A 23,559-nucleotide genomic window follows, 5' to 3' on the forward strand; every position below is an offset into this window, starting at 1 on the left:
TCTAACAGCCTGTATCCCAGAATGGTGTGTCATTTGCAAGAGGGTCTATAAGAAGGGTAGTTACACAATCTAGTCTTGCTGGAGTCTGCAAAAACTGAGGGTGTATATGCCAATGAGAGACACTAGAAGTGCATGCACATAGAAAAATTGGACATGAGAGGCAGACTTGAGCAGCCAAGAAAAGACTCATCAAGAAAAATCCTGCCTATACCCTAACTCTCAGCCTCAGAAACTGTAGGAAACTCCCTTTTGGTTGTTTAAGTCATCCAGTCTGTGGTACTTTGTAATAACAGACTCAGAAGATGGATATAAAATGAATTCTTGTTATTCATCTGAGTGCTGAATGCTTCTGTATTTAATGCTAGTACATAGGCTGAAAGCAATATGACAAAATGTGCCTGTGGATGGGTCCCCCTCTACGCTTATTTCATTTACTATTATAAAGTTACAGGTTACATACAAAGTAAGACATTATTTTTAGTGAAGGGGTAGGGTTAGAGATGAATGACAGAGCAAACTAAACTAGAATAGACAGATCGACCTCAGTGAATCTACAGTAGCCGTGAGTGGGTGGGAGTTGCTATCTAGGGTCCAGGATTGGGTTAGTTTTCCTTACCAGCTAAAGAACTAAAAGCAGGGGAAGGGGAGGGGTGCTTAGCACAGCATGTATTATCTATCAGCAGGGAAAATGTCAGATTTAAAGTCCTGGTGCACAGTAAGGCACCATTTTAATGTTTACCCGTATAGATTATTGAGATTTTTTTCTATCTTGTTTTTTGTCTGGTTTGGTATTTCATGTTATTTATTTACTTTTCTTATTAAACATTATTTATTCCACTCAAATTTCAAATGTATGTTACTAACACAGGTGACAATTGCATCGTAACCTTAAAAATGTTAGTAGGGTGAAGGTAGTGTACACCTTTAGTCCCAGCACATGAGAGACAGAGGCGGGCAGATCTCTGTGAGTTCAAGACCAGCCTGGTCTACACAGAACAAGTTCCAGAATAGCCAGGACTACACAGAGAAAACATGTCTTGAAAAAACCGAAGCAAAACAACCCTCTCAAACAAACAACCACCACCACCACCACCACTGCCACCACCACCACCGCCACCACCACCAACCAAATCTTGGCTATGTTTGTTATGCCCTCTTTTTTCTTTATAAAACTGTTTATACGTGAGTTTGCTTTGTTTTTCTTAGAATCATTCTAAAAATTCACTTTTAGGAAAACAGTGTTAGACTATGAAATCGTGTCCTGCTTTTTCCCTTGCATTTTATTTATTAGCAACTGGTGTCAGTTTCCTGTAGCCAAGACCACCAGAGAAGCACAGAACCGAATGAGCTGTGTTTGATATTCCTGCAGCAAGGACGCATGCTCTCAGTAGGGAAATGCAGGTAGAGAAAGGAGGGTTAACTTGTTAAGCACAGTCATGTTTGCTGGGTGGATCTGGACAGTGGGCCTTGCCTCAGGATTGAAAACTGACAAAAAAAAGCAGTACTCTGTAATTTAGCATCCATTTAAAGAAAGTTATGTATGCTTTTAACGGACATTTTTTCCCCTGGGTACTGGGTACTGTATACTGAACTGAATCTCCAGCTTTAATTTTAATTATCATATAACATTTGTACTTATCCATGGGGTATAGCATAGCATTTTGATGTACTTAATATAATATGTAATTATCAAGACAGGGTGACCAGTTTTTGTATTTTATTTGTTGTTTTGAGACAGTTTCTCTGAGTAGTCCTGGATTACCCAGAAATCACTCTGTACATCAGGCTGTTCTGTAAGTCACTCTGTAGACCACATTGGCCTCAAAGTTAGATATCCACCAGCCTCTGACTAGAGTGCTGGGATTTCGGTGTGAGCTACCACCACCTAGTGGTAACTAGTATTTCTGTCTCCTCGAATATTATCATTTATATGTTAGGGCCCCTTAAACACTTCTCCTCTAGTTATTTCAAAATGTAGAATTGTGGGATATAGTTTTGCCACTATCCTAGGACCCAAAAACCACTTCCTCCCTTCTCAGTGTATTTTGGTACCTATCCTTTCACTGTTAGCACTCCCCTATCCCTTAAACTCCAGTGAGCCCGCTCTAGTCTGCACATCAATGTACTTGACCCCCTTGGCCTCCAGGGATGACTGAGAGCACTTGCCATGTGTCCTTCTTACCTATTTACCTATCATAATTCCTTCTACTTATATCCCTATTGCAATCAGTGATACGATTTGTGAATAATATTCCATTGTGCATGTATACCACACTCATTCATTCATCAACCGATGAACCCCACAGTTGATGACATCTTGGTTGCTATAAATAGTACCAGAGTAAGTATGGGCTTGCCTGTATCTCTTTGATACACCTGTTCCATTTGTTTTGGATATAGAACCTCATGGTGGAACTGTGAGGTAACATGGTAGTTTTGTTTTCAGCTTTTATAGAAACCTTTATACTGGTTTCTATAACTGTTGTGCTATTTTCCATTTCCCCCCCACGCAACAACCTGCATGGCATTGCCCTGACTGCGGTGACAGAGAATGGATAAATGACACACATATACAGAAAAGGTGCGATTGGCTAGGCAGTGAGTTCTAATGAAGATGCAATAGTGGCCTGAAAGGCCAGGACATTTATTACATACCACTGAACAAGGAGTCAGGTTTATTATATACAACTGAGTGAGGAGGTGGGCTAGTTAACATTGGTAGGGGTCTGTGTCGGCTACAGTCATAGAAATCATAGTTAATACATTCTACATACACTGTCAGTATCTGTGCTTAGACCAGGGGTAAGTCTATGGCCATGGGTCTGAGTCACTAGGGTCCTTGACATAACCATGCTCGTGTCATCTACTCCCCACAAACCACAATTCGTAAAGAGTGTCCCTGTCTCTGCAGTCCTGCCAGCATTTATTACTTTTATCTTCCTCATAGATTCTAACGGGCATGAGATGCTATGTCATTGTGGTTTTGCTCTACGACATCATTGGTCAGTGGTAACTGGTGTGAGCAACTATTATCTTCTTCACACAGAGAGCAGCCTAGAGTGAGGACAAAGTTATATTTGTGGCACGTGTATTAGTCAGGAGAGAAGGTAGTGACGTGTGGGTTTCTCCCATTTTATTATGATCCTAGAGTAGTGACCTTGTCTGATGCTGGTATGCTGAGATACTGCTCTACTGTATAGGAACTCTTGAGTCCCAGGCTACGTCTCACAGAAGAGTTTTGGGTTGGAAGTGTACATCAGTTCTTGGCATCCAGGTTAAATCTTACACTCTTTTATGGTTTATGGGAGTGTAAACCAGCAGAACTGTCTTGGAGTGTGTTCATCAGTGACAGAAACCAAACATCCCAGAGATTTTAACATCTGGGAATACAGTTCATGAAAGTGAGGACATAGGGACAATTTTTTTTTTGATGAAAAATTTGCAAGAGTGTACATAGCAGCCTTCTCTGTAAGATCTCAAAATTGGAAATAACCTAATTACTTATCAAAAACAGAATAACACAGCGATGCCTTCAAAGAGATATGCTGAATAATAATGAGAAAAAATATGTAAATACTTGTAAACTTGAACATAATATTCAGAGAAATATGACAGAGGCAAGGGTCTGCATATTGTAGAGTTGTATGGTAGAATTTCAAAATCAGAGCAAAGAAGCATGGGGGGCGATAGGTTTAATAGCCTACACAGCAGCAAGACAAAACAAATGCAGGGTGGTGATTTTCAAAGCAATGCAAGAGCCTATAACCAGAAGAAGTACGAGATTCAGTAGAAGCTAATGATGAGTAGAACGATGAGCCCTTCACTCAAGTGACTTGCAGACTAGTGAATACCAGTGATCTGTAAGGCAGAAGCACAGAAGGGTTAGAGAAGAGAAGAATGGAAAATACACCAGGCTCACCACAGGGTGCCATTGGTGACGGGCGTCCCTTTCATCATGACAACTATTGTCAAGTTCTCTGTAAAATTGGCTGCTCTCTGAAGGAGATTGCAACCCCATGTGAAGAACAGTATCAACTAACTGAATGACCCAGAGCTCCCAGGGACTAAACCACCAACCAAAGAGTATACATGGAGGGACCCGTGACTCTAGATACGTATGTAGCCGAGGATGGCCTTATCTGACATCAGTGGGAGGGGAGGGAGGTTTGATGCCCCAGTGTAGGGAGATGCTAGAGGGCTGAGGCGAGAGTGGGTGCGTGGGTGGAAGAGTGGCCCTCATAGAGGCCAAGGGGATTGGGGTTTGTGGAGGGGTAACTGGGAAGGGGGATATCATTTGAAATGTAAACGAATAAAATGATTAATAAAAAAATGGCTGCTCTCAGGTCACACTGAAGGCTGGCCTCTGGGGGTTTTCTCAGCACTTATATTTGCATAGCTTTATTCTGACTGGCTGTTGTTACTCTTTACCTCTACATTTCAAAACTGTTTCCCTTTCACTCTAGTTTTGGTGAAAAAGCCACTTCCAGTCCCTCCGTTTTGTGGCCACCTCTCAGCTTTTCTGGGGAGCTTTTTATGACCAAGGAGCTACATTTCCCTATGGATTTTGTTTTCGATTCCTGTTTCCTTCTGAGTGTCCAAGTAGATTTTTTTCCCCCTGTGGTCATTTGTTTACATCTTAAACATCTTTTCTTCCTTTGGCTGAGAATCTGAGATGACATCTGGGGTCCTTAACTGGCAGGTTTTGAGTATTGAACTTCTTCACTTTTTGAAAGAGGTCTACGAATGATTCTAATAGCTGTGTCTTCTTGTTCAAACAAAACTTGCCTTTCCTTTAAGATAGTCTCCCAGTTTTCCTTGTGCTGTTTTCTTACTAGAAACGTTTCTTAGGATGCACCTTTGTCCACGCTTGTAAGTAGCAGTATAGGACCAGATTACATAACCCAGACGGTGCTGTTCTAAGTACGTTTGCTGTGTTAATTTACGCCTTATGACATATTGGCCTTAATTTATAGGTTAAACTGAGGCTCTTGAATACAAGTTCATGAGCTTGAGGCTAGTAAGCTTTGGAGGTGGGACACAGTCATAAAGGGTTCCCATTTGTTCTCAGGCGGAGCTAGGGACATCAGTGCTGAAAGGTCTATCCTATACTACCCACCCAAGTCCTGAGAAGTCTAGCCTTCTCTAGCCACCTCAGCCCTGAGAGATCTATCGTAGACTACCCCATTATCAGTCCCGAGAAGTGTGACCTCAGTTTACTTCTGTCTTAGTTTAGGTTTCCATTGCTGTGAAGCGACACCATGATCAAGGCAACTCTTAAAAACGGACATTTAATTGGGGCTGGCTTACAGGTTCAGAGGTTCAGTCTATTATCATCCAGTCAGGGAGCACATCAGCTTCCAGGCAGGCATAGAGCAGGAGGAGCTGAGAGGCCTAAACCTTCATTCATCCAAAGGAAGCCAGGAGCTTACTGTCTCCCCCATGGCCAGAAGAAGGGTCTCAAAGCCAATCCTCATGGAGACACACTTCCTATAACCAGGCCACACCTAATAGTGCCACTCCCTGGGCCAGCCATATTCAAACCACCACAGCATCCTCATTGTTTACTTCTGAAAATAATGAGTGCAGTAGCTGCTGGCCGGCTCAGTACAGAACAATAGAGGAAGTCATGCATACACTGTAGTGAGTTAATTTACCTCTGTGTAATCCCAGCACATCTTCAGCTGCCTGGAAAAAGCACCTGGCAGCACTATCCATTTGTTTTATGCCCTTCAGATAAGGGTCACCCTTTCTGCATGAAAAACTTCTTTTAAAACTTTATTTAATAGGAAGAACCCCCCCCCGCCACCTTCCAAACTGAAGATATGTACACAAATGAAGGCGGTCATTCATATTTAGTCTTACCACTTATTCCACTTCATTCTCTTGTACTTAAATTTGCCCTAATTTTTATCCTTTGAGAACTTCAAATAGAACATATTTTCATCATATCTACCCTTCACATCCCTTCTTCCAACTTCTCCAGAACTTACCCACTCCTGACTGTCACTGTGTTTGCGGACCATGAGACAGGCTAACAGATACCTTTTAAATGCTGAGTATACTAAGTAACTCTCAGGAAGTTGGTATACAGTGACCCCTTTATACATAATTACAGTGCGAAACAGATTTATTTTCATCAATGAGAACTAGAAAAATGAAGAGAAAAGAGTTCTTCAGGCAAGGGAAAATGACAAGGCGTTAATTTACTGATCTAGGACTTGCAATAGAAAGGTTTTTCCTATTTGCTATCACTTGGCTCTCTCCTTGGCATCTTTCGAGATGAGCCTTGCAGATGGGTTTCATCTTCAACAGCCCTATTCTGAGCCTGTTCCTTTTTCTTCAGCTCATCAATTTCCCGTGCCAAACGTTCTTCATTCCTTTGCTGTTTAAATATCCACTCCTTCGAATGGTTTAATGTCTACATAAATAAAATAGAAAGGGACTCTCATTAAAGACTGTATCTGCATTGAGAGGCAGTTGACCCAGATCTTAAGTCATGAAACAGCAGTGCCCAGACCATAGCAGAAAAACATCTTCAGGCTCTATCAGACCTACTAAATCAATACCTGCATGTTCAAAGAGACCAGGAAATTCATGTGCATGTTGAAGGTCCCACAGAGAACAGACCAAAGATATTTAAAATCTCTAGGAACCCATAAACACTCACTTGCAGTGAGTGATGGAGAATATTATAGGTATAGATCACTTTAAGGAACAATGTTCTCCTGTCCATCTTTTCAATCCTGTTTACTTGCATCATACAGAGACTGACTAGATGCCTAGAGCCCATTTTCAAACACTTAGATGAAGTGATCTGCATAAGGCTCAACTCTTCACATCTCCTTAGAGCGCCTAGGTGAGAGTATTGTCTAACTGAGGTGGAGAATGAATGTTTGTGCTACAGCATTTTCTTCATGTTTGACTTCCTGACATGTATGGGCTTAGATAGAGAAGGCCCAACTTGAGACAGAGTGCTCACCAACTATGAGGAAGGAATCCCAGAGAAAATCAGAACCAGTTAGCAACTTACTTGGTTATCTTTAATATTTAAAGAGAGGTCAAGCAGACGGTGCAGGATTGCTTTTAATTCTTTTTCCATATTTAGGGCAGCCATTGCACACTGGATGCGTCCTTGGGTGTCTATTTCAGGCCTCTGTTGGAAATGAGCAGGCTGTCAACTTACTACATCAGGTAATTTCTATGTAAAAGGAGGAAGAGGTTCGTAGGTCAGAAGGCTTTTGGACTTTGATTAACATAGTGGAGTCAGCTGAGAGTCTTAACGACTGATACCTGGCTCACCTGCAGCCATTTTGATTAACTGATGTGGGTCTTGGGGTCTTAAGACCTTTGACAAATTCCACTGTTACATAGCATGGGTACTGAGGGCAAATAATACAGGTTAGTAATTATTCCACTGGTTTTGAAATTCTATAATGTTGGTTCGATTTTTGTTATGTATCAGATATATACTCCCTTTATAAAAAAAAATCCACCTAAAACATTACAGATGTATGGACGCAACAGTCTTTGGATAGCCCTGGCTATCCTAGAGCTTGCTAATTTATAGAACCAGGTATTTCTCAAATTCAGAGATCCTCCTGCATCTGCCCTGAGTGCTGGGACCTAAAGGTGTGCAGTGAGCGAGGATACAACAATCTTAACTGCAGCCAGGACGCAGCAGTCTTAACTGAAACAGCACTCAGAGAGAACCATGTAGTTCAAGACACTGACGAGCCAACCGTAATGAATATCTGGTCTACCTAAATTTTCTGTGAACTGAAAAAGGAGGCTAAGAAAAGAAAAGAAAAGAAAGCAAACTAAATGGGTATTTAGTATACATGTTTCAGCCCTGAAACGATAGACTCATGTCTAGTTACTAAGAACATGAGTAAACTATCTAGTAAGTTTATTTTAGATTTAGTAAAAAGCCCCAGTAGAAAATTGTCAAAGTAGAATTATAGTCACCTGAATCTCCGGAATGCAGACCTTACTTCCTCTTCCTGTGATGTATTTCAGGACACTTTGGGCATAGAACCAGCTCATTAAAGCCTTGTCCTGAACGTACGCTCCGAACCCAGTTGCTGTGCTGTCATCGCTATACAAGTAAGTCTATGATAGAGGTGAGAATTTGGGGGAAGAGAGGAGGATAACAGAAGTTAAAATTTCAGGTAGGAATCCCATGAAAATGGTTTCCTGTCTCGGTAGTCATCTAGAATACGTCTTTGATGTTCTGAGTGTCTCGTTTGTCCTTTAAATTCCGGAAGTTTCTGTCTTCCTGAACTCAGGATGCCCCAAAAAAGGAGTCACCCAGAGAAGTCCCTAATCTTTTTACAATATGGATTTTTCTATCGGTCAGACCTATTAACATTATCATCTTCATCCATTGACTGTATAGATCCGTGACAGAAGCCTACCATAAGGGGCCGGAGAGATGGTTCAGTGGTTAAGAGCACTGGTTTCTCTTCCAGAGGACTCTGGTTCAATTCCAAGCACCCAAAACCATCTAACAGTTCCAGGTAATCTGTCATTCTCACACAAACCAGGCAAAACACCAATACACACGCACACAAAAATTAAAAAAAAAAAAAAAAAAAGACAAACAAGACCATATGGACAGGCCTTTAATCCCAGCATTTGGGAGGCAGATCTCTGAGTTCAAAGCCAGCTCTGGTCTACAGAGTGAAAAAAAGAAAAACCTGGCTCAAATTTACTAAAAAGCTAAGAGCAGATTAACTGTACTAATCCTAATGTATTAACAGTGAGTATGACATGGCATTTAAGTATAAAACTTCTTCTGCTGCCATTGGTTATTGCTTGGGAACCCGAGTGAAGAACCGATTTCCCTTCTTGTAACTTGTAGTTTGCTATTACAGTTCTAAGTCATCAAAACCTCACCGTTGAACAACTTTCTCACCTAATGCTAGAGAAGAAGATATGAATGCTGGATACCCAGCGATATGAAGTTAGTAAGTGTGTCATCCCCCAGATCAGAACAAAGTCCTCCCTCATGTAGCCCAAGAGCCCTACTAACCAAGTAAAGATAGGCATCACTGAGGTTCATCTGGATACAAGCAACTTGATGAATAAGAGGTAAAATCACTTCGGAAATGGGATTCCCTTTCTTAGGTCCCATTTCGGCAATAGGAAAATTCAGCCATAAGACGTGCTACCCACTTCCCTGGAAAGACTCTTAAATACTAAGGAGTGGAGACAACCCACCCCTTGTAACAAGGTGAAACCACGGCCACCTGAGACTACAGCTGCTAATCTACCAACAAGGATATTGTGTCTGGGGAAAGAAACCAAATTGAACAGAGAGACAATGTATTGGAAGAGGATTCGGGGCTTTGTCTTCTAATTTCCTCAACGGTCAGTCCTTCTGAAGGGTGATGCAAATTATTTGTAATTTCTAAGTTTCTTTTCCTTGCTGATGGCACAGTCTGCTTGATAACATCAAATCTAAGGAGCAAGCTGAAAATGCTGTTAATAGGAAATACTACAAGCCCTTCCCTCTTTCTATGTAATCGAGCTGATGGTGGAGTATGGTTGAGTTCTGAAATTTCATAATCCAGCTAGAGGAGGCATAAGGGTTTTGTTGATCAACTGCCACTTTAAGTTGGCCTTGTAAGCAGGCCTTGTAAGAAGATAGTGAAGTGAAACAGAAAACAGGCACTCCCCCTGCAGCTGTGAAAAGCACACACAGCTGTAGCTGCGAGATGAGGCAATAGTTTCCCAATTTCCCAATTGACATCTTCTTGGCTCCTTCCTTGTTCTTTCTTTCAAGGGCTCAGCAGGTACGCTCTTGTGGCTGATAAAGCTGATGATAGGGTGGTTGTAGGAATGTACTGAGTCACTGTTACAGTCTGACCTGAAGATAAAGCTTAAGATTCCGGGCATGCGGCGATGACTCAGCAGTTAAGTACACTGGCTGGGTCCGGGGCAGGACGGTCTTGTCTGGCCTCAGTGGGAGATACTGTGCCTAACCGTGCATACTTGATGCTCCAGGGTGGGGAGATACCTGAGAAGCCCCACTCTCAGAGGAGAGGGTAGGGAGAGGGACTCTATGAGGGGAGGATGGGACAGGGCATGGATTGGGATGTAAATAAATGAATGAACAAATAAACAGTCAAACAAGCAAATGAAAAAAAAAAAAACCACACACTGACAGTTCATCCAGAGGACTCAGATTCAATTCCCAGCACCCACATGCAGCTCACAACTGTTTGTAGCTCCAGGGAAGCAAACTCTCTTACACAGACATACGTTCAGGGGGAAGAAGATTAAGATCTCAACTTTGAGCTAACCCCTGCCTGCCTGAACTGACCCTGCAAACCAAGCTATTCTGGAGGGTGAGCAGCAAATATCTTGATTTGGGAGATAGCTTTAAAGGAATAGCATTGCCCCAAAGTCCACCCCGGGAGGGTGGTGAAGGGAGAAAAAACCTCTTTGAGGAAGAAGCCGAACTTTGAAACTTGGACAGAGTCAAACAAGGTAGCCCTAAAGAAGTGATCAGACAAATGTCTTTTTCTCCGTCATGTTTGTTTCTTGACCCAAGAGACTCCAATTGAGTCTGTGATTACTCCTCCAAAGGAGAGGTCGTTTCAGACAGGGCTTCTCAGCGAGTTTGCAGGGTTTTTTGTTCAAATGCATAAGAATGATTGGTGGAGCAGGAGGTGACGCATTTCTAACCGGCTGCCGGGAGCAGATGGTCCAGGGACACACCTTGAGGGGAAAGGTTTTAAGAACATTCCTGAAAAGCTTTTTGCAAATTCTGTAGGGCACTTACGGCACAGGTGGGAAGCTTTGAGTAAGAGCATTCTCTACAGAGCAGCGTGCTGGTCTGGCGTCCCCTAGTTGTCAGACCCTCCATGGCAGCATGCCTGGAGAAACAGGTACGCTAGCACATTTTGGAATAGCTGGGCTCCAGAGTTTAGAACAGGCAGAGAATATGACACCTGTGCAGATTGTCCACGGTAGTTTTGAATGCTATGGTTTTGTTTCATTGTATGAGTGTTTGCCTATGTATATGTATGTGCACCGTGTGTATGCCTGGCCTGTGAAGGTCAGAAGGTCACAAGACACCATCGGATCCCTTGAAACTCTAGCCATAGTAGTTGCGAGCCACCACGTAGGTGCTGGGAACAGAACTGAGGGCCTCTGCCAGAGCAGAAAGTGTTCTTAATCCCTGCGCTATCTCCATCCTTCCGTCCAGCTTTTGCTCAGGTGATATGAAACTCCAATTCCTCCTCAAGCCTTGTGGTTCTTTTTGGAAGATCAGCATTTTGTGGACAATGGTGACGAGTTTATACTACCTAACCTACAAGTTAGTAAATCTGAAATTCATGGATTTGGTACTGGAATAGTCTGAAACTTTGGATATTTCTGGGTGGTTTGAAGATCCTTCTGTGTAAACATTCCATGATTCAACATGATTCCATGATTCCTCCTTTGTTATTTGTCTGACTGAATGACTACTCAATGAAGAGCCCAGAGTAATTCCAGGCATTGGTCTGCAGCCGCCATCATACTGCATGTCAAGTTCTACATCTCTTTTTCAGTTGCAGTAAAACCACCTGGGCTATGTGAGTCCTATAAATGTTGAGATAGAACCACTCCCTTACCTGGACCAATACCCTGGGCTCGAGAACTAACCCCCCAATTTACGAATTCCTTCTTTATTGTCCCCTGAACATCTGTCTGTGGGTTTGTGCACAAACAAAGAGCTCACGCCCTTTGGAGGTTGTTGTGTCAGCTCCTGACCACGACCCTAACAGGTTAGAAGCACTTTCCCACAGTGAATAAAGTTGCTTTGGGTTTATTTCTGACTTCGGGGATCCCTTCCTCATTATTTGTACACCCCGTGATTCTGTCGCAGTAAGATTTGAGAACTAGGAGGTATGTATATGCCCCCCAATGGGTACCCACAAGCATTACACAGTGGCCGTGGCTACTCCTGAACTTGTATAAGGAGGTCTGTGTTTGTTGTTTGTTTTGTTTTTTAATTGTACTCCTTATGCCAGACCCAAATGTTCTGATGCACATTCACAGCTGTATCGGTATGAGTATAGGCGATTTCCATGTAAAGCACTGGACAGTGACTATTACCCTAAATTTGCTTTCATCGTAAAAAAAAAAAAAAAAAAAAAAAAACCTATATAATGAATGTCACTGAGTTTTAGGTGTTCTTGGAAATTCAGTTGGTATATTAAAAGTCCTTGCTCTACATAACCCAGGCTTTTCCACCTGAGCTCCTGTTCTTGAATAATGATGATGCAGAGGCTTATTATTTATGAATAAATGCCATATGCTAGATTTGTTCCCCGACTAACTTGTAACTTATATTAACCCATGTATGCTATCTTATGTCTACTACATGGCTAGTAACCTCTCCTCAGTTTCATACATCCAACTTCCTCAGAGTCTGGGTAGAGAATCTTCCTGCACCTCACTCTTTCCCAGAGTTCCCCTCTCTCTGTCTCTTTCTCTTTGCTGGATGTCCCACCTTCTTCTAATCCTGCCTCAGTTTATTGGCCACCAGCTTTTTATTGACAGGTGATGTTTCCACACAGTGCACAAGAGGTTATCCCTACAGTTTCAACATTTTTGGTGGTTGAGATAAAAGTCTGTAGCATTTCTGCATACCAGAAACTAGTGGGACATACCACAGCCACTCTGCAAAAGGCCGTCTTCCTTCTACACAGCTACAGTAGCTCACTGCACCATTAATTATCTTCAGCATGGCCTTTCAGATTCCATTTCTGGGTTCACAGTGTCTGATTCAATTCCTTATCTTTTGTCTGTATTCCAGTCAACATGCTGCTAACAGTCAAACCCAGAAGTGACACAACACAGATTCTTCCACATCTTGCTAGAATTTTAACCAATATCTGGAGCTTCAAAAGAGGGTAAAATTAACAATGTCAGAGACAAAGCCTTCTGCCCCTTTTGGAACCTAGAGTCCTGTTGTTAAAGGGGGAAGAAGCATCAGACTGTAGGGATGAAACTGCCTCTACCACAAGTCAGACTGTATATTTGCATGTTCTAAATGTAAATTTTCTATGTGCCAATTGTTCATAGCTATTAAGCTAGAAGTGCAAACTATCTCTATAATTCCAGTTAATGAAGTGGTAGGGTTCCTATAGAGGAGCTACTGATCCTCCTGGGAACCCTGTTTTCTTTGTTTTGTATTGGAACAGGATTCGGGGCTTTGTCTTCTAATTTTCTCAATGGTCAGTCCTTCTGAAGGGTGAGAGGCCTTCGTGATAGTCATTTGAGGAATTGTGAATCTAGATAGCTGAACGTTCTCTGCCAGCTGTCATGGTGTTGCTGGTTTTCTTGTGCACAAATTGTAGTTTGTTATCCTGCTTTTACTTAAATGTCACCTGTTCCTCCAAGAACAATGTTCAAAGGTCACGTCATTACTTCATTATACTTACTATCTGCAGTATAATGAACTTATTGTGAAAGATACAAACTTTGTTAGCTCTTCAATCCATGGGTCACTAAGGAATAACAGTGTGGTCAATGTCCACTGATTGATCGTGTCACTTGTAAAGTAAGCTTCTAGTGTGTGTCTACTGTTAGTGTCTGCTCAGTTCATGCTCAGTGCATAAACGCACGTAGGTATATTATTTCTTTGTCTCCCAGTGGTAGACTAATGTGCCATTTTATAAAAAGAATGATAGGAAGAAGGAAAGGGCATGTATGCGAGTGAAGGAAGGAAATGGAAAATGATAACACTGAGGGGTGAAATGCTAGTCAAACTTAAAAGGAGTTATAGAAGAGATAAAGTAAATGCATCTCTTTATCTCTTCATCTATCTATTTGTCTATCTATCTATCTATCTATCCATCCATCCATCCATCCATCCATCCATCCATCCATCCATCCATCTATCTATCTATCTATCTATCTATCTATCTATCTATCTATCTATCTATCTAGTCGGGGAAGCAGAACCAGGAGTGATCTTGGGTATGCATGTATATTTAACATTCGTACCTTTAAAATTATATAGAACAAACACATACAGATAAATTATTATGTAGAGAGACAAAGTGAGAAACAGAAAGGGAGACTCAGACAAGGAAGAGGGGAGAAGGGATTTTTATTTTAGGGACTTTGGGGTCTGGCAAGTCCACTGTGTCTAGGGATGGGGGAGGGGCCAGCAGGCTGGAGAGCCAGGGAGAGCATGCTCTGGTTCAATTGTTTTTCCAAAGAGAATTTGCAGTATCCCTTTTTGCTCAGGAAACAATCTTCAGGTGATAAATAGGGGCTCATCATTCACATTATAAATCTTAATTTCACCTAAAATACAATTTAACAAGAACATGCAAGGATAAGGTTTGGTTAAATATCTTAGAATTGTGACCCAACATAGATTCACCAAATTAATGATCACAAGCTCTTACCAAAGGCTGATTCTTGGGAAACTGTTTGTGTTACATGAAGACGGGGCAGTCAAAGTAACACAGGATTGAAAACAAACAGAAAAGAAAAAAATCCAAAGACCACATCAAAAGACCTATTAGAATATGTTTCAGAGAGTCAAAGCCCAAGGAATCTAATCTTACAAATTGATCCACTTGTAGAAATGAGTGTGACAACTCAGAAAGCCCAGGAAAGATTCCTGCTCCATCCGTGGCATACAAAGTGTCTTAGTCAGGATTTGTATTCCTGAGAAAATCATTATGATCAAGAAGCAAGTTGGGGAGGAAAGTGTTTATTCAGCTTACACTTCCATGTTGCTGTTCATCACCAAAGGAAGTCAAGACTGGAACTCAAGCAGGTCAGGAATCAGGAGCTAATGCAGAGGCCATGGAGGGGTGTTACTTAATGGCTTGCTTCCCCTGCCTGCTCAGCTTGCTTTCTTATAGAACTCAAGACCACCAGCCCAGGGATGGCACCACCCACAATGGGCTAGACCCTCCACCCTTGATCACTAATTGAGAAAATGCCTTATAGCTGAATCTAATGAAGGCATTTCCTCAAGGGAGACTCCAGCTTAACACACAAAACCTGGCTATACACATAGTAAGAAAAAGAAGGTAAGCATGGCTTAAGTCATTCTCAAAAGTGAAAAGAAAACATTTTAGCCAAATAATATTGTACGTACTTTTCTCTATCTTTACTCATAATTTACTATAACTTTGTTCTTTTATATTGGCAAAGCCTCTAGAAGGGTTCAGTATTTCCCATTGATTATTAAGAATGATCTGGCTTCTGCTTGAGTCATTTTTCATAGTCTTGGAGCATCATGCAAAATGAGGTAATGCACTTGAAGACAGGATTCTCATGGCTCAAAGGGAGTGCTGCTACTGGTGAGGGATGGAGGTGGGGCTGGTAGCTTCTTTGTAACCCCAAAATTCCCAGTAAGGGACATGTGCTTATCAATATCACTGACATTGCATTAGTAGCAACTATATGCCAGGTGAAAGCCAGAACAGTAAGTATAATAATGTTAAGAGAATTAAAGACAAGATCTAGACTTGATCTCCTCTTGAAAGGTAGAAGTTTTAAGGTTGCCCCCCTCCCAGACAAAAGTTTAGAGCAGGGGAATTACACCAGCCAGTTCAGCAACTCTCTCCCAGGAACTAGATGACCATAAAGTTAGATTAAAATCTTAAAGAACAATCTTGAGAAACATGAAGCTTCTCCCAGGAACTGGCAGACCATAAAGTTAAACAATCTTGAGAAACAGGGAGTTTCTCCTTGTGATTTTTCACTGGTATTCTTGACATTTTCCAATGATGCCATCCCTACGCTCTTAGGTTGTGGTTTCTGTGGTTTTTTACTTTAAATACTCCTTCTCCCAGCCACTTGGGGTCGAACTCTTCTGCCCCTTTGTGGGATACGAGTCTCAACTCCAGTGCACTGGTTCCTATAAATAAACCTCATATTATTACAGCAAGGACAGTCTTACGTGAGTTCTTGGGGGGGGGGGTCGTGTCATCCCGAGGCTTGAGTGAGGGTCTCTCTGCTCTGGGGTCTTTCACTCTAAACATACCTAAGCTTTGGTTTCCTCACTTATCATGTGCATGTGGCTGCAGTGGCCCTCTGTACACATAAAGTTAATAGAAACTAAGGCACAGAAAGTGCTGATAAAAAGAAAATCAATGACTCTGGCTTTAGGTGGATCAATGGTATTTGCCCTGTGGTGATCTCATAACATTCAGTTGCAGTTGAGGTCAGCGCTTATCTTACACAGAACATTCATTGCTTGGAGAAACACCAGAGGAAACAACTGAAGGCAAGGAAAAGTTTATTCTGGCTCTGGGTTTCAGAAATAATGGACTGTGGAATTGTACATGTCATATCAGAAGGAGGAGGGAAGAGAGAAAGGACCAATGGGAAAGGAAGAAAATGAGGGAGAGAGGAAGGGAAGGAAGGGGCAGGAGACAATATATATCTTCCCAGGCTACAACTCTAGTGACTTCTTTGAATGTAGCCTCATCATCTACTTCTTATCATGTTCCTTCGAATAACTCCCTCAGGAGATAACCCTTTCATGAGGGTGGAGCACTGGAAAGCCCTATCAACTGGCAACCAAACTCTAACTTCTGACTCTGGGATAGACATCTCATATTTAAAACAAGGGATATAAAAACTGCATGGATTCTGGCTACAGTGAGAGTGAAAATCTGAACCAATACTTGGAGCAAGATAGGTCTCTGGAAAGGACTGGATGTGGCTATTTCACGACTTCTAACCCTTTCTCACTCATCCTGACTTCTATGCTTGCTGGGTAGAGCCTCCCTGGTATAATTTAGCAAGAGAAGAAAACCATTGGTCACCCATGAGGTGTCTAGAGTGTATATTCTTATTTAGTTTTTCTGTATTGTCTCACTTCTTTCAGCAAAACAAACAAAAAGTATGGATCATCAACCTCCAATAAATGACAGTACCATAACTTCCCACTCTCACATGTGTTCTGAAACTCTGGCTTCAGCGACAGCTAGTTACTACATAGACTTTAGCACTCAGCCCTTCCTGGTTTATTCTCTGTTGATTGGACAGTGGACGGTTTTCCCACTGAATCTCTTTCCTTTTTACTGCCATCTTCTATCCCACTCCTGTGACGTTGCAACAGAAGCCCCAAGGTTTCTTGTTTTCTTTAAGATTATCTGTTGTCCTATGTTCTGACTTTGAGCTCTTTATCTGTTGTTCTGTGTGAACTCAACTTTTCAGTATCACGAGGTTCATACATACCTATCCTGTCCTCCTCTTGTGCCAAATTTGCATTCATCAGCCAGTTCACTAAGTCTATAGTAAGAGAGAAGTTTGTGTTTGCTTTTCTCTCCCTCTGGATTCATTCAACCTATCCAGTTCTGAAATCACCTTTCATGGTAAGTAGAAAGGCACAAAGGGTAGTATAGGTATTTGTGGAAAACCAAGAGAGTGGATTCTTGACTTCTAAATATAAACAGACAAAGATAAAATATCTTTCATTTATATTTTCTAAGACAGTAAACGGTCTACCAAGTAACTGAATAGAATTAAAATATGGGTGTCCTACATGAAGTTACTGTGGTTTGACTGTGAAGTGTCCCTGTTTTAGGGTTTTATTGCTATGAAGAGACACCATGACCATGGCAACTGTTATAACGGGAAACATTCGATTGGAGCCGGCTTACAGTTTCAGAAGTTTAGTGCATTATCATCATGGCAGGAAACGTGGCACCATGCCGGCAGACACGGTGCTGGAAACGGAGCTGAGAGTTCGGCATCTGGATCAGTAGGCAGCAGAAAGTCAATGATCCACTAGGATTAGGAGCTTCTGAGGCCTCAAAGCTTGATCCCAGTGACACACTCTCTCCAATAAGACCACATCTACTTCAACAAGTTCACATCTCCAATAATTCCAGTCCTTATGAGGCCATTTTCATCCAAACTACCACAGTCCCCTCACCCCAAAGTATCCCACCAGCCCCTAAGATTTTTTTGTTTGTTTGTTTGTTTGTTTGAACAGTTAGTTCCCAGTTGATTGTATTGTTTGGGAGGTCAGGGAACTTTTCCAACTTGTGATCTGGTTAGCAGGACAGGCTGTGTGTGTGTGTGTGTGTGTGTGTGTGTGTGTGTGTGTGTGTGTGTGTGTATGTTGTGTTTTATAAAAAAGAAAAAAATCAGGGATATATTTTGTGGAGGTTTGGCATGGTATAGGAGAAGGGGTGCCTCTGCTGGCCCATGCTGGGATATCCCTTCCCCCTGAGGTAGTAACATGGGGAGGAGAGTTGAGGCAGAGAGAGAGAGATAGAGAGAGACAGAGACAGAGAAACAGAGAGACAAAGAGACAAGGAGTAAAGGCCATGAACACATGGAGAGAGAAAATGGTGGGGAATGGGGAGAGAAGGAACAGAGAGGGAAGAGGGGAAGGGAGTAAGAAGAGCAAGAGAAGAACAGAACAAGAGAGTGAGAAGAGGGCAAGCAGCCCCTTTTATGAGGAGTCAGGCATACCTGGCCATGGCCAGGTTACTGTAGGGCAGAGACTAGAAGGAATGCCAACAGTGGGGATGAGGGATTATAGCTAATCCTCGTTCTGTCTCAAGTTCTCTATTCCTAATAGATATATGAACCAGATACCCAGAGACCGTATGTTGCTGCTACCAAGGACAGAAGCCACTTCTATGCCTTCCCACCCTGAATCTGTGAATCAACATAAATTTTTCCTTCTCTACGTTCCTTCTGGCATGTATTTCACCACAGTGACAAGAAAAGCAACTGATAAAGGGGACAACCTGAAGCCTCAGGGAGATGTTTCAACTCACACTAATTGGGCTATTTAAGGACTCAATTGATCATTTCATAGTTCATTGAAGGTGACAGCTTTTGCACAGCGAGGCTAGGATGGGGACAGCTGGAAGGTAGTACACTATCTGCTCACGACCAACTTTTGTGACTTGTCTAATGTTCAAAAGTTATGTTTTCTAACCTTATATTAGCAAAGGGTTTTTGTTTATTCCAAAAAAAAATAGACTAGAGATATTTTTTTACTTGGCTCCTTTAAAAAATTATTTATTTTTTTCCTTTTGGGAGGTGGGGAGACATGGGGTATATGGAAGAGAGGAGGAAGAGAGGAGGAGCAACAGAGTTAGAACCATCTATGGATGTGACATTCCAGGAAAAGTATACTAATAGCCAGGGTTGTTTCTGGGAGTTGTGGGAGAGACTTGCTTTTGAAGTATTTGGTATATTTGGTTATCAAGTACAGTGCTATTCCTTTTTTATCAAAAGGGAAATATGTAAAATAAGTAAGAACTCCTATTCATAAAAAGAATTGCAATGGTGGTACATGCATTTAATCCTAGCACTCAGAAGTCAGAGGCAGGCAGATCTCTATGAGTTCAAGGCCAGTCTGGTCTGCAAAGTTCCAGAACAACAGGGGCTACACAGAGAAACCCAATCTCAACCCCTGCCCCCAAAAGAATTGCTATTTGAATTAATTATATCCTACAAGAACAACCAAAAGAGAAGTTTTCTATGAAAAAAAAAAGAAAGAAAAGGAGAAGGAAAAAAGAAAAGAAGGAAAGAAGGAAAGAAGGAAGGAAAGAAGGAAGGAAGGAAGGAAGGAAGGAAGGAAGGAAAGAAGGAAGGAAGGAAGGAAAGAGAACAGAGTGTTAAGAGTTCTTAGTGCACTCTGCTCTTACAGAGGATCTGGATTCTGTTCTCAGCACCCATCCTGGGTAGCTCACAACTGCTCATATCTCCAGTTCCAGGGTACACAGTGTGCCCTTAAGGGAATACACACACACACACACACACACACACACACACACACACACACACACACACACATCAGGGCAGAATTCATCTCAGTTATACCTTAGCTGGGGCACAAGGCCGAGCTGCTGCTGTAGTGGTTACTAATTCTTGGCTTGTCAACTTGTGCATTATTAATTATTAACAATTACATCTAGGGCTGGAGAGATGGCTCAGTGGTTAAGAGCACTGACTGCTTTTCCAGAGGTCCTGAGTTCAAATCCCAGCAACCACATGGTGGCTCACAACCATCTGTAATGGGATCAGATGCCCTCTTCTGGTGTGTCTGAAGACAACAGCAGTGTACTCATATACATAAAACAAATAAACCTTAAAAAAAAAAAAAGCCCCAAAACCCAATTACATCTAGAATTAACTAAAATCCAAGAATAGGAGAGATTTTTGCTTAATTTGAATGTAGCTCCTTCCTCTTAAGCAGGAAGTCCTAGATACTCCTAATAGGTGATCGGCCTGACCCTTCCAGGAGTGATAATCCTCATTTTGCCTTTCTTCCTAAGGCTTGGTATGTTACAGGAATAGAATCCTGCCTATCAAATGCACTAGCCTCTGCCCTCATGTTTTCAAAATGCAGGGTTGAGGAGAAAAGGCAGGAAGAGGGGCCTGGAGTATAGATGTTTGGTTTCCCTGGTTGTAGGTAATAAATGTAAGACACATGTGGCAGCACCTCGCAATAGGTTAAGCAATTTTATTTGCTTTCTTTTTAAAAACTCATTTTTTTTTTGCTTATTTGTTATTTATTTATTCATCCATCCACCCATCAATTCTTCTGTCATATATTACACCCCAACTGCAAGTTTCCTGTCCTCCTGTCCTCCTAGTCTCTCTCCCCAACCCTGCCTCTGGACCATATCCACTCCTTCTCTGTTTCCCTTCAGTAAAGAACAGGCCTCCCATGGATATCAACTAAACATGACATAACACATTGCAATGAATCTGGGCACATACTTCATATCAAGGCTGGAACATGCCACCCAGCAGGAAGAAAAGGGTCCCCAAAGCAGGCAAAGGAGTCAGAGCTCCCCACTCCCACTATTAGGAGTCCCACAAGAAGACCCAGCTACACAACCATAACACAGATGCAGAGGACCTAGGTCTGACCCATCCAGGCTCCCTGATTGTCAGTTTAGTCTCTGTGAGCTCCTATGAGCCCTAGTTACAACTAACTGTGGGTAGTATTCTTGTGGTGTTCTTGACACCTCTGGCTCCTACAACCCTTCCTCCCCCTCTTCCAGAGGATTCCCTTAGCTGTGGGTTTTTGCATCTGTTTCCACATTAGTTGCTAGAGGGAACATCTCTGATGAGGATTATTCAAGACTCCTGTCTATGAATATAGCAGAAAATCACTAGGAATCATTTCATTGACTTTTTTTTTTCCCCAGTCGGTTGTAGTTCTATCCTAGGTCTCTAGACATTCCAGCCTCTGGTTTCTGGCCCTCTAGGCAGTGTCAGACATGGGCTCCCTCTTGTGGCATGGGTCTCAAGTTGGACCAGTCATTGGCTGGCCACTTCCACAAGTTCTGTACTACGTTTACTCCAGCATATCTTGCAGGCAGGACAAATTATAGGTGGAAAGTTTTGTGGCTGGGTTGGTGTCTCAACCCCTCCACTGAAAGTCTTGCCTGGTTACAGAAGATGGCCGACTCAGGTTTCATATCTATGATTATTGGAGTCTTTGCTAGGGTAGGGTCACCCTCATAGATCCCAGGGAGTTTCCATTGCACTAGGTGTCTGCCTCCCCCGAAAGTGCACCACCACCCCAATTCCAGTTGTCTCTCCCTGTACTCTCTCTCTCCAACTCAATCCATCTGACCCCTTTGTTTCGATCCTCATTGGCTCCCAGCCCCCACACAAGATCTAATCATTTTGCTCTTCCCAGGGAGATCCATGCATCCCCAACTTGAACCCTCTCCTCTGTGGGTCTGTGCATTGTGGCATGAAGGATTAGCAATTTTAAATTTCACATGTTTTCATTACCTGAAAACAACAAATTCTCCAGGCCGGGACTCTGTGGCTGGCTTAGTGAAATAAGCTATTGCCGTTCCTGTTTTTAAAGCCATCATGTGGGTAGTGTTAGTCACAGAACTGGGATGTGGACTTGATCCTGGACAGCTCATTCCCTAGGTTTTGTCAGGGGCTCACTACTAAGTGCTCTTTGTATTCCCTGTTGAGATCCTTGAGCAAGCAGTGCCTGGGTGTCATGCCCAGGTTCTAAATGACTGGTACTAAAGGTGAAGGGGAACCCCAGGCCCACATACAGCACCTGCAGTCTGCAGGTCTTGAATGAAGATGTAAGGCTTGGTGGCAGATGTGTCTCTGTGTTACATTTTTACTCATATGTGTCCTCACAACCCAACTTTGCTTTTGGGGTTGCTTTCAAGGTTGTACGTGACAAGGCAGGTTTTCTTAATCCTTTGTTGGGTTCCACAGTCCACTTGCAACCCTAGTTCTTTCCCAGTTCTCTTCCGGTCAACCTTTCTCTCTGGGCATGGTGAATCTCCATTCCCTCGTTCTAGCAATCTAGGACAGGTACGAGTGGAACTGAGGCCACATTACAGCTTCCAGGATGCCTAACTCACCTCCTTGACTTCACACTAGCAGCAACTCTTCTAGGTGAACGAATACCTTTGCTTGTTTAATATTTGTAAACATTTATGCACCCATGCGTGTGTGTGTGTGTTCTTGTGTGTGCACACATGTGTTGTGATGTACAGATGATCCTTAGGGGAATCAGTTACCTCCTTCCACCATGTGGATCTTGGTGATGGAAGCTATATCACCTCCACTTGCTGAGCTCCTGAAAATAAAAGAGAGAGAGAGAGAGAGAGAGAGAGAGAGAGAGAGAGAGAGAGAGAGAGAGAGAGAAAACTAAAAACAGATATTTCTCTGACCAAGGCAGAGAGCAACACTAATCTATGGCTATAAATATACTTAGAAGGCAGTTTGATACCATGCTCCTTTAGAGAACCAGTAGTAGTAGTAGTTTCCACCCCTACCCATATTTTACAGCCATCCCAGCTCTAGACCATGTGAGTGCTGGGACTGAACCCAGGTCCTTTGGAAGAGCCGCTAGCATTAACCACTGACCCACCTCTCTCTAGTTCCTATCCTATTGTCGTATTGGTTTTTTCCTTACCTATCCAAGATTTTGTGTTTAAAAGGTGTTAATATTATAAAAATAGAATACATAATCAGGATAGATGCTGTTATATGTATTTTATGTGTATTTACTTATTTAATAGTATTGATAAAAGGGCTAACCTCATTTTATATGTTATAAACTCAATCAATAAAGTAAAAAAACTAAACCCACAAATGCAGAACTAACAAGGTTTTTGGAGTCAGAATACATGCTCTAAACCCCCTTTTTCTGTACTAGTCTCATTAGCCATGGCAAGACCGACCTAAGTTTACATTGTTTGCTCCTGAAAACAATGCTCCAGTAGCTGCTAGGTGGCTCGCTGTAAGGGAGTAGGGGAAGCCCGTATGCTGGACTATAGTAACTTAGTTGTCTCTGTTTCGTTCCACCCATCTCTCTGTTTATGAAAAGGCGGCACCAGAGGGCATCGACCCTCTGCTGTATACCCTTCAGGTGAGGGTCATCCTTCCTACATGAACAACTCTTGTTTTCAAACTGAATTTATTTGAAAACAAAAGAAAACAAAACCAAACACAAAAGCAGGAAAGAAAGAAAACCAAAAGAGACAACAAAATCTTCCAATTTAAAATACACACACAAATGAGGGCAGGATATGGGGATTTTAACTTCGACCAATGGCTGGACAG

General features: G+C 42.2%; 1 protein-coding gene across 1 annotated transcript in view; it reads right to left on the reverse strand.

Annotated features, from left to right (window-relative positions):
- LOC116898329 (ESX-1 secretion-associated protein EspK-like) overlaps positions 1-6,023 on the reverse strand; it is an 85,357-nt gene extending 79,334 nt beyond the window's left edge. The window contains exon 1 of the mRNA XM_032899660.1: positions 5,991-6,023. Coding sequence (XP_032755551.1) covers positions 5,991-6,023 — 33 coding nt within the window. The remainder of the gene's footprint in view (positions 1-5,990) is intronic.
- Positions 6,024-23,559: the final 17,536 nt, after the last annotated feature.

Source organism: Rattus rattus, chromosome 4, assembly GCF_011064425.1.
Source record: "Rattus rattus isolate New Zealand chromosome 4, Rrattus_CSIRO_v1, whole genome shotgun sequence".
NCBI classification, from domain to species: Eukaryota; Metazoa; Chordata; class Mammalia; order Rodentia; family Muridae; genus Rattus; species Rattus rattus.